Below are 15,754 nucleotides of genomic sequence, written 5' to 3' on the forward strand. Positions count from 1 at the left end.
AAGGGGCTGTCTCCAATTCACTCCATGATCTCCCACTCCAGAGATCGCAGTGGTTCATGGGAAGGAGTAGGAGAGGATGCTGTGGTGGCATTGGCATTTCTATGGACCTTTTGAAAATGATAAGAGATTGATGCTTTAAAAATGGATGCATGTGGGTAAAAGGTGAAGACAAGGGCAGTTCTTAGTTGGTGGTGAGAGTGATAAATGGGTAAGTGGAGGTGAAGCTGTGAGTCTTGGAGAAATTGTGATTGAGGAAAGAGATGCACGATAAGTATTAAAGAGGCATAAATGTGGGAGAGAATTTGAGAGCGTGGAATGGTTTGTACAGGAATCCAATTGGGGTGAAGAATAGTCAGTCAGGGTAGCAGTAGGAATTTTTAATCTTGCAGTACTCAAAAGTTTCCCTTTCTTGAACTTTTTGTCAGATGATGGGTTAGTGATCAATATTGGGAATGGTACAGAAGAGGAGTTAGGGCCAGCATAGATCAGCCATAATAGTGAATGTTGGGGCAGGCTTAAAGGGCCTGTTAGCCTACTCCTCTTCTGTATCTAGTACAAATCAATCAGCTCAGTGATTTCATATAAAGTCTTTCTAGCATTTTACAGGATTCCTTGTGAATGTGGTGCAGGGTATATTGGCCAGATGTGGAGCAGTGCATATTGGCCAGATGGGATGCATGGTGGCACCCCCCATCAAGAAGCACAGGAGGTGTATACGTTTGGGTTATCCAGAGAAATCGGCGGTAGTAGAACATTTATTCACAATGGCCATAGGATTAACTTTGGCACAAAACTACTGTGCCATGCTAATGGCTTTTGGGACCACCTGGTAAAGGAAGTACCGTAGATTCCGGATTTTAAGCCGCTACTTTTTTCCCACATTTTGAACAGCTTTGAACTTTGCGGCCAATAATCCGAAGCGGCTAATGCATGATTTTTTTCATGCCGCCTCGTAAACATTTTGCCTCGTAACAGTAGACCAATAAAATTGATGAGTAGTTCACAGAGGTCCAATGAAATTGTACGATAAATCAAGCGCACTTTCACAATTAAATTATTGTAAATCAGTCATTTGTACTCACCCTCATCAACATGGAAAACACTCGAAGCATTGTGCTGCCTAGTTAGTTTAAACTATATTTGTTTTCTGTACTACATCGCGAGATGCTATGACGTCACACCCGGTTTCGCGGTGTCTTGTGGGAAAATGCCGGTTTGCGATTAAACGGGACGGAGGGGGGGGAGCGCATTACGCGAGCGGCTTTGGATCCGAGCGAACTCTGCTTTTAAATGCCGTTTGCGATGAAACGGGACGGAGGGAGGGAGCGCATTACGCGAGCGGCTTTGGATCTGAGCGAACTCTGCTTTTAAGTTAAAGGCAATCAATAACTTTTCCTGGTAGGCTGCAATATATATATTTTTTTACCAGTCGTTAGGAGATATTGGAATGTTGTTCAGTAAAGAAGTATACGCAACGTATATTTAAAAGTAGCCGCGTACGGGCACGGTTCGAAAAAAAGCATTTGCAATATGTATTTGTTTTTGTTACCATATGGATTTAATTAAAAGTTAAAAAAAATCCTCACGTGTAATATCTTTCTGTGTAAATATCTCATATTACAACGTGGGACACCTGCGGCCGAAAATCCGGTGCGGCCTAAAATCCGGTGCGGCCTTTACAATTAAAAAAATGATTTTATTTCTAAAATTAGAGCCAGCGGCTTAAAATCAGGTGCGCTCTGTAGTCCGGAATCTACGGTAATTGAAATAAAACTAGAGGAAAGGAATCTTAACAAAGATGAAGGTCTCGCTTTAAGAATTGGAATTCAATTGTAAACAAGGGGGCACAGCAGAAACCTGATTGGTTAAACCTCCTCCAATCAGGAGGGACATCTGATGGGGGTATATATACACCACTGGACTAGACATGCCCAGGCATCAGCCCTGAGGAAGATGGCAGAGTTTGTCATTGAAACGTTGGTTATAATTGTACATTTAGATGGAAGTGTTATGATTGCACATTGCACATTTAGATGGAGGTGTAAAGATTTTTACTCATGTATGTGAAGGAAGGAAGAAATAAAGTCAATTCAATTCTGTTCAATACGCATACCCGGCTGGAAGCCCAAGAAGAGTTTATTTGCCTTTCTAGCATTGCTTTTGTCTTCCCTTGGTTTCTGACTTGATTTTGCTGTCTCGTCCTTCCATCACCACAAGAATTTTATTTATCATTCTTTTTATCTATCTCTGAATAGGTTTGACCACCATTTTTGCCTTTGACTCCACCTGCTCAACCTTTTGGCAGGCCTTCCCTTTTTGTTTTCTCTGCTGCCTCTCAGCAACTTGAATTTTATTTTCTAACTTTCAGTTGTTCTGATGAAAAACATTAACTTAGTTTTAACTGCACAGATGATGCCTCACATAACCATTTCCAATGTTTAATAAAGCATTCTAAAACATTTTGTTTTGATCATAAACCTTACCCCCATATATCAAAGTACTGAGCACACGAATTGGGATGTTATGTTGAAAATGCATGTGACGCTGGTGAGGCCTGATTTGGAGTATAGTGTGCAGTTCCGGTCACCTACCTGACCTACAGGAAAGATATCAAGAAGATTGAAAGAGTGCAGAGAAAAGTTGCAGTACAAGGATTTACGGGGACTTGAGGATATGAATTAGATGGAAAAGTTGAATAGGTTAGGACTTGATTTCCTGGAGCATAGGAGAATAAGAGGAGATTTGATGGAGGTATACATAATATGCCTCAAGCACCACAGTAGTGTAGCGATTAGCGTGATGCTATTACACTGCAGGGCATCAAAGTTCAGAGTTCAATTCCAGCATCCTCTGTAAGAAGTCTGTCCATTTTCTCCTGGTGCTCCAATTTTCTCATGTAGTACAAAGACATACCAGTTAATTTGTCATTGTAAATCATCCAGTGATTTGGTTAGGGCTAAATCGGTGGTTGCTGAGCCGGATGAGCCTATTCTGTGCCGTATCTCTAAATAATAAAATAAAGTTGAGGGTTATTGTTAGGGTAAATGCAAGCAGGGTTTTTCCACTGAGGTTAGGTGAAATTAGGACTAGAAGGCATAGGTTAAGGGCGAAAGGTGAAATGTTTAAAGGGAATATGAGGGGGAACATTTTCACTCAGATGGTGGTGAGAATGTGGAATGAGCTGCTAATGGATGTGGTGAATTCAGATTCAATCTCAATGCTTGAGACATGTTTGGAAAAGTACATATATTGAGAACAATATGTAGGGCTGTGGTCCAGATGCAGGTCATTGGGGCTAGGCAGAATAAAAGTTTGGCAAGGAGAGAGGTGCTAAAGGGTCTTTTTTTTTGTGTTGTAGTGCTCTATGACTCTAATGTTTTCTTGTTAAGTTTCCAAATGTGGTTTGATGCCATGTGATCAATCAAATACTTTTTCTGCAATTGTGCACTTCATTTGAATGACCAGTACTTAAAGGTTGTTCAAAGGTAAGTTTCATAACCTTGGTCACAAACTTATTCAGATCAGGTGCTCCATTGGAAAACAGTTGATGCAGCTAATTTGCTGAAGAGAAAGCTGAATGCAGTTCATTGAAATTTATGATTTTAGTGCAACTTGTTGCCTTCCAAAATTTTTAACTATATAATGGGAATACTACCACACTTCTATTGTTGACTTACAATTTGTAGTTTTGGCTGATTCTAGTAAAGCTTACCCTGATTATATTATGCTGCATTGCTCTGTTCTGTTTAGGGTTTGTTGACTGATGATAGCTTCTTTCCAATAGAATAATTAAGTGGTTGTAACATATTGTGAAGCTGCAGGTTCTGAGCTGCATGTTAATTCATGATGGTAAATTTTGTATTTTTGTTATTTTGGAGGAAGTGATTTTTCATGAAAAGTCACAATTTGTCTCATTTGCAACTCACTGTATACTTTGTACTCCTAAAGTTGACTTCTCAGAGGTTTTATTGAGGGTGCTGCATAGTTTTAGTTGAAATATTTATTAAACAGTGTGGGAGACTGAATTTGTTCCAAGTGAAAATTGTTGCAGAATATAGGAGGTAGTACCAATTGAAGATTTGCAGAGGATTGGTTAACTAGAAAGCAAGTACTTAATTTAAACAAAATGTCCTTGATAGATTCAAATAGTTTATAAATTATATATTGGACTCTGCAGTGCAAATTGTATCTGAATAGCAGAATATTGGAGTTTGTGAGTAGTCTGTCTTGTGTATATCAAACATGAGAAAATCTGCAGATGTTGGAAATCCAAGCAACACATATGAAGGGTCTCTGCACGAAACACACACTGTTTACTCTTTTCCATAGATGCTGGCTGGCCTGCAGAGTTCCTCCAGCATTTTGTGTATACTGTCCTGACTTTATGTTCTGCTCCTGTAGTCCATCCACTTTAAGTTCAACATGTGTTCAGAGATGCTCTTTGCAGAGAGGTTGATGAGAGTAATATACAGAGTAAAGGAAACCAAAATGAAAAGGGAGTGTGCAATTGCAGAAATGGATCCTATCCAACAGTGATGATAAACCAGAGTCAAGGCAGTGAAACCAATAGAGATATTAGAAGGAAAGTTAGCAGTTTAGTATGAGTATGTAACTTCTTCAATGACAGCTGACTTATGCAAGTGTGGAAAATGCTGGTGCAGATAACGGCATGTAATGAAGAGTGGTTTTAATGAAGGATTCTAACTGCATAGATTGGAATAAAGATAATGGCTTGTGTGAGAGGTAATTTTTTTTGCTATTTATACAGGATAGATTACTGCAACACATGTCCTCGCACCAACAATCCAGCATGCCATTATCAAATTTTGTATTGGTAAACAAATTAATAAACATTAATTTGTAAATATTTGTCCAAGAATGGGGCTGATAGGAATGAGCAACTAAGATCTAACTTTTGTCAGGTTGAATTACATGAAATGAAGCAAAATTTGTCCTTAAGAATAAATATTGCTCTCCTAAATATCTCAGCAATTCATCTGATTTATAATAAAATTAATGTTGAATCCAAGACTCATTAAAACTAATGTTAAGTAGTGGCACTAAAGAGAAGTAGGTGAGCGTATAGCAGATACCCTAACTTAATTTTAAAACTGAAATAAAACCAAAATAGAAAATTGCAATGGGTGAAGTATTGTCTATGGAATAGAGAGCATGTTCCCTCATTGGTACACAATGCAATAACTTGAATGCATTCTGTGTAATTACTGAAGATTAGGTGATTCAAACTGGCAAATGTCTATACAGTGATTAATATTTCCCTTGATTATTCTATTGCAATTGTTAAAAGCACACTTTAATTAATTAATCAATTTCCCAAACTGAATAGCTCCACTTATCCTTCCTGTGTCTTGTTTCTTTCATATTTAAAAAAAAATGTAATTTTACATTTTGATCTTCTAGTCCAATATTTGGTCCTAATGTTATACTTGATCATCTGAGTTGTCCTTTATTTTTGGGAGTATAGTTAGGAAATGTAGTTGAAATTTTAAATACTCAGGAACAAGCAGTTAATTCTTCAGTGAGTTATTGTGATACACAGTGGATTCCAGTGGACACATTAGGACCATATATTTTGGCTGAAGTTTTATGGAAATACTTAAAAAGGTAAAAAAAAAAATGAACTTCCGTTTAACTGAGTAACAAATTATGTATTTAAATGAAATACCGAACAGATTAAACATTACTAATACCATTGGTAGTTATTCATTATATCTGATGAATCTTGTGCGGGTGAGTTTTTAAAGTGGGAAAAGCCATTGTACTGTGGGAGTTCCACTCTCTTGATCTTAGAAATCCAGTGGGGTGAACAGAGATCACAACTGAGGTTATGATTTCATCAACTTTACCTGCACCCATTCTGATCTATTCGGCTTCATCAACTTTGCCTCCAACTTCCACCCTGCTCTCAAATTTACCTGGTCCACTTCTGACACCTCCCTCCCTTTTCTCGATCCCTCTGTCTTTATCTCTGGAGACAGCTTATCCATTGATGTCTATTATAAACCCACATGCTGTCACAGCTACCTGGACTATACCTCTTCCCGCCCTGTTACTTGTAAAATTGCCATCCCCTTCTTTCAATTCATCTGTCTCTGCTGCATCTGCTATCAGGATGAGGCTTTTCATTCCAGAATGAAGGAGCTGCCTTCCTCCTTCAAAGAAAGGGGCTATCCTTCCTCCACAATCAACCACATCTCTTCCATTTTGCGCACATCTGCCCTCACTCCATCCTCCCGCCACCCCACCAGGGACAGGATTCCTCTTGTCCTCACCTACCACCCACGAGCCTCCGCGTATAGCACATAATTCTCCACAGCTTCCCCCGTCTCCAAAGAGATCCCATCACCAAGCACAATTTTCCCTTTCCCTCTCCCCCACCCCCCCCCCCACTTTCTGCTTTCCGTAGGGATCACTCCCTGCGTGACTCTGTCCATTTCTCTCCATTGATCTACCTCCTGGCACTTAACCTTGCAAGCGGAACAAGTGCTACAACTGCCCGTACACCTCCCACTACCATTCAGGGCCCCGAACAGTCCTTCCAGGTGAGCGACACTTCACCTGTGAGTCTGTCGGAAACATCTATTGTATTGGTGCTTCTGGTGTGGTCTCCTGTATATCGGTGAAACCTGATGTAGATTGAGAGTCCACTTCAAACACCTACACTCCGTCAGCCCGAAAAAGCGGTATCTTCCAGTGGCCACCCATTTTAATGTCCATCCATGGCCTCCTCTACTATCATGATGAGGCCACACCTAGGTCAGAGGAGCAACACCTTGTATTCCATCTGGGTAGCCTCCAACCTAGAGAAACTCAACGTTTTAGTAATATCTTCTTCCTCTCTGCCATCAGATTTCTGAACAGTCCATACACTTGTGAACACTGCCTCACTATTCCTCTTTTGCAATTCTTATTTTAAATATACTTCCTCTAATCTGTGTGAGCCTGTGATTTATATTTTGATCATGGGCTTTTTGGGTCAGCTGAATGATCTGGTGCTTCGAGGGATCTTGGCAAGGTTGAAAACTGAGTGTGTGGCGTAATAATGGAGTGCTTCTTGATCAGCTCCAATTATTGACCATTCCCCAATTAAAGCATTGGGCTAGATTGAAATCAATGAGAATGGGAACAGAAGGCAGTGGGTGTTCAGTGCCGTCTGTCCATATTTGACCATTCTCCCTCTCCCACTCGCTTGTTGGTGCTGGAGGAAGGTGCAGGTGTTTTGGGTCTTGAGCAAGGTTTGGACTCGTTTTTAGAGCACTCTGCAGTTCATGTTATCATAAGTCATAGGAGCAGAATAACACCATTCATCCCATTGAGTCTGCTCTGCCATTTGATTACGATTTATTATCCCTCTCAACCTCATGCCTTCTTCCTGTAACCTTTGACATCCTGACTAAGCAAGAACCCATCATTCTCTGCTTTAAATATACCCAATGACTTGGCCTCCACATTGCTTATTAATAATACTTGCTATTAAACAAGTTTACATACTCGGTATAAAACCTGCACATACAACATTGGATATGATGTAACAGGGCCCAAATCTGAACACAATCTATTTGACTCAGAATAGAAGAAGAGGGAATGGGGAGGGGAAAAAATACCAGGAGGAGAAATTTATAAAGATTATATCTTTATTTGTTCTTCAGAAGACACATGCAATGGCTTTTCTTAAAGCCCTGTAACCTCCTGCTTCTCTGTGCCACCCTGAAATACCCAATCTGATTATGGCCCTGGACCCCAACCAGGAGCTGTTTACAATTCAATCCTAACCCCTGATCTGAACCCTGAGTTATTAATCTTCCTCACTGCCAATTTCCCCTTCCCCCCCCAACTAACCCAAACAGTGCACTATCTCGGCTCCCCACCCAGTCCTCCCTACCCACAGCTATGCCCTAGACCCAAAGCCCATCATTCACTCCCCTCCTGGCAGTGCTGTCCTCCTGTGTTTACTTTGTGTAAGACAAGCTCGATTGCGTGCACTTGTTCATCTGCAGACTGCTGAGAACTGCTTGTATATTTGCACAGCTTGAAAAATCAGCAACTCTTGCAAATTTGCTTTATTTTGTATTTAAGTGCAGTTTAAAATGTAAAATGAGTCTGGAATTAGTTTATTTTATTTATTTATTTTAATAAGAGATTGGTGGGGTGGGAGGCCCTTGCAGCCCAACAAGCCAGACCACCCACTTACATCACAACAGCCCAATCAAAGGACAATCCCCACAATTACCAACCAACTCACTTACCAGCATGTCCTTGGACTATGGGAGGAAAGCGGAGTGCCTGGAGCAAGCCCACACACTCATGGGGAGATGGTACAAACTCCTTAAAGAGAAGGCCAGAATTGAACCCTGAGCTGCAATAGCTGTTATGTGTTTCTGTTTAATATATATAGTAAATTTTGCATAATTTTGATTGGGAAGGACTGGCTCTGCAGAATGCAGTCAACGAGCAATATAGCACTAAATTGAACTGAATTGAACTAAACTGAACATTCCTAGTCTGTTTCAAGGACTCTGTGGTTTGATATTTAATATTCTGTGTCTTACTAGTTTTGTGTTGTTTGCGTGTTGAATGTTTGATGTTTTATGTGAACGGGTTCCATGGTGTTTCTTTGTTTTGTGGCTGTCTGTGGGAAGACGAATCTCAGGATTGTATACTGCATAGATACTTTGATAATAAATGTACTTTGAACTTTAGAAATCTTGATTTTAGTGCAGTCTTCCAGTATTACTTAGCACCTTATCTAGACACCAGAAAGTCTATTTTAAGGGACATTGGTGTTTAAACTTATTTGCAAAGCAATTATCTGTATTAATACAAGAAAGCCTAATGAAGTATAATGTTTTATCTAAGACTTCTGTGGTTATAAAACCACATGGTAAATGCTCATGCTGCATGGCTGAATTGAGCTAATTATAATGCATTGTCGTAGAGCCTCCAGAACAAGTTTTCCTGCCTGAACTTGTCTGGGAGTGCCTGAATCCTGCAATCAGAGTGTTTAAGCCTCAAACAAGATCTATATTCCATTATTGTAACCCAGTAACAGAAGGGGGCATATGATGCTCTTTAATTTGCTAGTACTATTGAGGCCTATGTGTGGATAATGGAGTAAGAAACAGAATGGTGCACAGAATTCCTTTTGGTGATAGCATTGCCACAAGGGATCAAGAATAAAAGAAAGCAATCAGTGCTATTTTAATGTCATGTTTTCACTGGAATGCCAGTCCTGATTTCACGCACTAGTTATGCAATTATTTGTGATTAAATATTATATTCCAACATATTAAATAAAACCGTTGCACTTGTACCAGCTGGGATGCCCCCATTACACAGCATGTAATGTTGTGTACCTCTCCAGGGTATTTATTTACAGATGTTTGTTCAATAACACATCAGGCAGCTTTATATTGGCTGAATAGGTAATGTGTTTGATGTATGCAGTATGTTTTGTAGAGCACAATGAAATCTGTTGGGGCTCTGCACTTGGAGACAGCTCAACTATCAGAGTTACATAAAATACACAGCAGTCATTCAGGCCATCCAGCTAAGGTTGGTGTATTGTAAGCACTCACCACTTGGTCGAATTCTTTGGCTTCTTGTTCTGATATTCTGTAAAGTTTTTTTTTAAAAAAAGACATTTAATTCATTTTTGTTTGTAAACTAGGATTAACTTTGCTTCCAAATGTGGACTTTTTTTTATCTTAACCACTCAAAATGTGTAAAAGTATTTGTTCATGTTTCCTTGGCATCCTTTGCCCAAATTTTTAAATCTGTGTGTTTAACACAGCATTCATGACAATATGAACTCTTTCTTTTTGATTAGTCTATTTATTTACTTTTCTAGATCCTATACAGCTCATGAATACCCCACAGTTCTTTCCCCACTCTACTTCCTCATTTTAGAACAGTTCTAGCCAACCTTCTCTAGCTTTGCTTAAGCCCTTAATTCCTTAAAATGTGTGCTTTAGGATAATCAAATGCTGCATACTAAAAGCTTTGACATAATTTTCATAAAGGTATTGGAATTTCTAGTAGACTGTACAAGATAGATTGTCTCAGCAGGGTTCCATCTGAAAGGCACCAGATGCTTTTGGAGAAACTAGTAAGATACCAGCAATCAGCAACCTTTTTCCTGACCTACCCCATTCCAAAAATGCATTCTTTCTTCTTTACATGGTTTACCCACTTCAGTGGTCCTTTCTTTTCTCTTGCACTCCTCAAGCGTGTAACTTCTCACACTTCATTGCAAAAGATGCTTTGCTATTAAAATTTTTGTGTAAAAAGTTTTCCTGAATCTAATAGCAAATATTGATTGCTGATTTCATCATAAAATTGATAGTTTATATATGTTATACTTACATGATTTAATTGCTATTTAAATGACCAGTACAATATGGATTTGTAATTGTAACATGTTTATGTCTATGTTTCTTTATGGCTATGTTTCTTTTACTTGTCCTTCCATTACAATTCCAAAGTTATACTGGGAAGTTTAGTTAGATGTGCACTCTGAACAGATTTGACTAATTGTGGTGCACTGGTTTAAGCATCCAATAGTCAAATCCACTTTTGATCAGGGTAGTTTAATAATAGCTTTATTTATAGAGGACTTTTCACACAGATAATGCAGTTCGAAGTGCATTACAATGGGATAAAAGTACGAACATGAAAATAAAAGACAAAAGTATGTTAGTTAAAAGCAAGTTTAAATATAGGTTTTGAGCTGGCATTTAAGTGTCAACTGAATCTGCATCCCTTGTAGTTTTAGGTATTAAACTTTACGGTTTAGGAGTGTATTTCAAAAAAGCTGACCTGTAATCATCTTTTGAAGGAGATTATTTAAATTTAAGAGACCAGCGAAAGAAGACCTGAGAGCTCGAGCAGAATTGTAAAACACAAAAGATTCTGTGATATACTCTGGACCCAAACTATTAAAGGGCTTTAAAAGCAAGTAAGAGAACCTTAAAACCAATTCTAAAAGGTACAGGAAGCCAATGCAGAGTATCTTGTTTGAAGTGATATGCTCCCTCATCCTGGTTTTGGTTAAAAGTTGCGTTTTGAATGATTTGAAGTTTGTCAGTAGGTTGCTTTGGAAGGCCAGTAAAATCTAGTCTATTCGATATTAAGGCCTGAATTTTTTTTTAAGCATCATTATGTGACAAACAGGTATACCTTTGCATTATTTCTGTAAGTGTAGAAATGCTGCTCTGGTCATGTATTTGTATGGGATTTAAAGTTCAAATCTGAATCGAGGATAACACCCAGGCTAGTTAGTGCTGATTTTACAAGGGGAACCGAGTTCCCACATTTATCTCTTTCTTTGGCTTTTTGGACCAACCAAAAAGTTTTCAGTTTTTATCTTCATGTAGTTTTAGGAAATGGTTGCTCATCCATTTGTATATTGCAGCCATACCAGAAGTCAGAGAGGATAGGGTGTTATCATCATCAGGCTCAACTAAGGTATATAATTGGTGTTTTCTGCATAACTGTGAAAATCAAGTTCATACTCTACTGAGGGAGCATTTATATGGAGAAGAGTAGGGGAGCAAGACAGCTTCCCTGAGCAATGCTAAAAGGTACATTATATCTCTTAGAAAATTGGTCTCCAAGGCAATTTTTGTTCTTTCTAAGGCAGCCTTTCTCAGTTGTTTTGCCCTGGAGTAACCCTTGAAATAACTTTCAGGTCTCAGGGAAACCCTGTGTTTTTTTAAAAAAGAAGAAAAAGTATATTATATCTACAGCTCACGGTATGTTAGCATGATCAGTAAGTAATCCAAGAATAATTGTCAATGCTCTTTTGAGTAGAGAATGAATTTTTAGTCAACCTTTCTTGAAAAAAACAGGTAGTTAAGCTTAGCTTACTTTTCTTGAAATTAACCTTTTTTTCCCTTTCATCAATTTTTAAAACTCGTAAGGCAAATATAATAAAATTTCTGTTAAATAACTGGCTTGAGCCAAAATAGGATTTAATTTTTCTAAATGTAGGCTTGGTAGATTTAATTTAAATAAAGATTATAAATTGATTTTAATGTTATTTACAACATGAAAATTTATTGACAATGTTGAAGCAGTGTTGTGACAATGTCAGAATTTTGTTTTATAAGAGAAACAGAACCTCTCATCGAGCCAACCATTGATGGGGCACCATCAGTACAGATGCCACGTTTCCTCCGAGACCTTTTGTTTCCAGATATGAAGACAAAATGTTAAATATATCCTGGCCTTTGTTTGTATTGAGCAGCTCTTTGTTACAGAAAAAGTTTTCTTGAATTTCACCATTTACAAATCTTACAAATGCTACAACATGATGTTCATTGGTGATATCTGTGATTCGTTAACCTGGGTAGAGAAGCTGTTGTTTTTCAGTTTATCGCACACAACCTCTTCACCATCATGTGATATGCCGTCAATATGGCAACTTATACTGATTGAGAGTGAAACCTTTTCAATTTCTCGTACTGCATCTTGTTCTAGCATTTTACCCACTATAATTTTGCATGCTGTCATCATTAGGTTCTCACTAACTGTGTGACTTTTCCTTTTTTTGGGTATTCAGTTCTGCTACTAAATAACTTGTTTCCTGAACCTTTTTACTGTGACTTTATTAACAAAAGCTTCACTCTGTTTGAGATTCCAATAACCGTTTAAAAGTGCTGATTATTTTATGTGTCAGATGGCTGTGACTTGTAGTTCAGTGTCTTTTCAATTTTGTTGGAGCCATTGCTACATTTGTAAGTTGCTTGCCACAGACTTGGCACAATGGAATAGGACAACTTTGATCACCAGTTCATGTAAAACCCTTTGTTAAGTAGTTCTCATTGTAATGACGGCCTTTTTATGTCCATTGTTACATAATAAGAATGGCATAATAACAAAACTAGAAAACTGCAAAAAATATGAAAACTTCACAATACAATTCACTTATAACCTACAGAATCCACCTTTTGCAATGTTTACAACAGCAGCAAAGCGGCAGGCCAGCAGCTTAGTCATGGCGCATAAAAATTGGAGGGAAACTTCTGTTCTAAAGAATCAATTTTCTACTACACTGGTAGAGTTTCTTATGCGCCATCGATTAACTTTTTGGAGCAAAGAGGAAGTTGGGGTGGGTGGGGGGGGGGGGGTGTAATTTGGGGCGGAGAGGTTGACATCACAGCCCAAGCTGGGAGGTCCATTCAGTGCTCAGAAAATGCACTTCAAGCTCATCATCAGCCTTCCGTCCTCCTGACGATGCAATGCAGTGCTCACCAATTATCAGCTTGCTATCTTCCCCTCTGTGCAATACAGTGCCCACTGATTATCAATGGCCTCCCCTATCTCGGGTCAAAAGCTGAGAATAAACACGGTCCTACTATGCGCTGCCATAACTGGGCTGAGAGATCTCTAGCGAGATTGCTAACGGGGCTGCTTTGTCACTGCCCACCACTGGTTAGCATTGTTAGTATCACGCAATGTGTGAAGTTCAAAAGATGATTTTTTTTTTCCAGTCCTGATCTCTCATGGAACCCTAAGGTTCCGGAGAACTCTGGCTGAGAAACCCTACTCTAAGGTATATGAGCGAAACCAATTAAGAGCACTACCAGAGAGGCCAATCCAGTTCTCAAGGCGATCTGGGAGAAGGTCGTGGTCAGTTTTGTCAAAGGCAGCCCTAGGACCTAAAAGAATTAGAACTGAGACTCTTGTTGGCATCAGTCCTGAACCTAAGGTCACTGATAATTTTGATAAGGGCCATCTCTGTGTTGTGGTTTGCTCCAAAGCCTGAGTGAATCTTTTCTAGAATATTGTTCTCATTCAGAAAGTTTGGTGTAAAAGGTAATTTGAGCTAACCTTTTGAGTCAAATTTGAGTTGATTTAATTCTTGCCAATTGTTTATCTGTATTGGATTGTAGAATATGTGATTTCTTAAGGAACAAATGCCTTTAACTGCTTGCAAAATGCAGTTACTGGAATTCTGATTATGTAGATAATATTGCAGACAGACAATACAAGATGATACAATTATTTTCATCATCCTCTAAATTGAATTTAAAGCTATTCTGATTATAATTTGCAATATAGCCAAAAACACTTTCAACTAATTTGTGTTAACCTTTTCACAGTAACAGAAAGAGATTTCTACTGAGATTTTTTTCATCTGCCTTGTGAATACCTGCAGAATAGTCAAACTGGCGATGTCAAGAGTACCAAGTCCTCCACCTCCAGCTGAAATGTCAAGTGGACCTGTGGCAGAGAGCTGGTGCTACACGCAGGTAGGCTCGTACTTTTGAATAAACTATTCCAATTTTTCTTTTGTGTGAAAGATAGTACCAGCATTTTAGCCGCTTATCTTCCTGTGGCCATTTTTGGACATGCTTGTTTGATCTGTAATTTAATGTGATGTGCTATTTAGTGGATTACTTCTTACTGTTGAGCAATGTCTTTTTTTCAGCTATCTCTCATTTGATTCTTCGGTTGATGCGTTGTATGGTGGATGGGTTCTTGGTTCAGCAGAGGAGGTTATTAGGTGGTTTTTCCTCATGGGTAGATCAAATGTATGTATTGCTTGCAAACTTGGTGAATGTAAGTAGCATAATAATTGTTCGATCCTAGCTTGAATAACAAATTGATAGATACGGTTTCGATAACATAGCCATTTGGAGATGATATGTAGAATCTGCTCTGAGAGACATTTGCTATCATATAAGGTACATTTGCATTTTTTAAAATCTAAAATTGTTGCATTTTGGATATAGTGTTTCAATTTCTACTTCTATGTTGTGCCCAAACATGCGCTCTGAAGTTGGGAGGTTGAACATTTTTAATAATATAGCCATGGCAGTCGGCGCAAAGGATCCAAATTTTAATCCGCTGCATGTTTTTAAAAAATATTTTGTTTTTGTTAACTATATTAGTATATAGTCGCAGATCCATAAATAAGATAAATATTAAGTGTAGAACTTATGCTGTTTTTGATGTCTTTAATTGCTAATTCAGAATTACCGTTTAGACAAGCATCAATTTCTGCTTCTGTGTTGTGCCCAAAGGTGCACTCTGAAGTTGTGAGGTTGATCATTTTTAATAATATAGCCTTGGCAGTTGGCGCAAAGGATCCAAATTTTAATCCACTGCATGGTTTTTTTTCCAAATATTTTGTTTTTGTTAACTATATGAGTATATAGTCGCAGATCCATGAATGAGATAAATATTAAGTGTATAACTATGCTGTTTTTGATTATTTAAATTTTGCTAATTCAGAATTACTGTTTAGACAAGCATCCCTTAAAATGTTAAGTATTGCCACATTCACAGTACAGAAAATTAGAATCTGAATCAGGCACAATTATCACTGGCAAATTTTGTGATGTGTTGTTTCAGCAGTACATTGCAATACGTAATAAAAAAAATAAATAAATTACAATCAGGTGTGTGTGGTTTCTGCATTAATTACTCAAAGTGTGGTCTGATCTTCATCTAAGTCACAATAATAGTGACAACCAATTGTACTTTTCTTGTCTTCATTAAATACATCATTAAATCATTCACAGTCCAGGCTGGAAAAGGTATGTGAACCCTTGCATTTAGTAACTGGTCTAACCTCCTTTAGCAACAATAACCTCCACCAAACATTTCTTGTAGCTGCTGATCAGATATCAGATAGATAGATACTTTATTCATCCCCATGGGGAAATTCAACTTTTTTTCCAATGTCTTGTTGTAGCAAAACTAATTACATACAATACTTAACTCAGTA

At 38.3% G+C, this 15,754-nt stretch overlaps 1 protein-coding gene across 8 annotated transcripts in view; it reads left to right on the forward strand.

The window, feature by feature from the left end:
* The window catches only part of spop (speckle type BTB/POZ protein), a 115,361-nt gene that overhangs the window by 32,638 nt on the left and 66,969 nt on the right, over window positions 1-15,754 (forward strand). For 5 of the 8 annotated variants that reach the window (XM_073071708.1, XM_073071710.1, XM_073071707.1 and 2 more), the window contains one exon: window positions 14,124-14,273. In XM_073071708.1, coding sequence (XP_072927809.1) covers window positions 14,196-14,273 — 78 coding nt within the window. In that variant the 5' untranslated portion in view covers window positions 14,124-14,195. The remainder of the gene's footprint in view (window positions 1-14,123; window positions 14,274-15,754) is intronic. The other 3 variants (XM_073071712.1, XM_073071713.1, XM_073071706.1) reach the window with 1 other exon arrangement.

The sequence above is a fragment of the Hemitrygon akajei genome, chromosome 18 (genome assembly GCF_048418815.1).
Source record: "Hemitrygon akajei chromosome 18, sHemAka1.3, whole genome shotgun sequence".
In the NCBI taxonomy this organism is placed as follows: Eukaryota; Metazoa; Chordata; class Chondrichthyes; order Myliobatiformes; family Dasyatidae; genus Hemitrygon; species Hemitrygon akajei.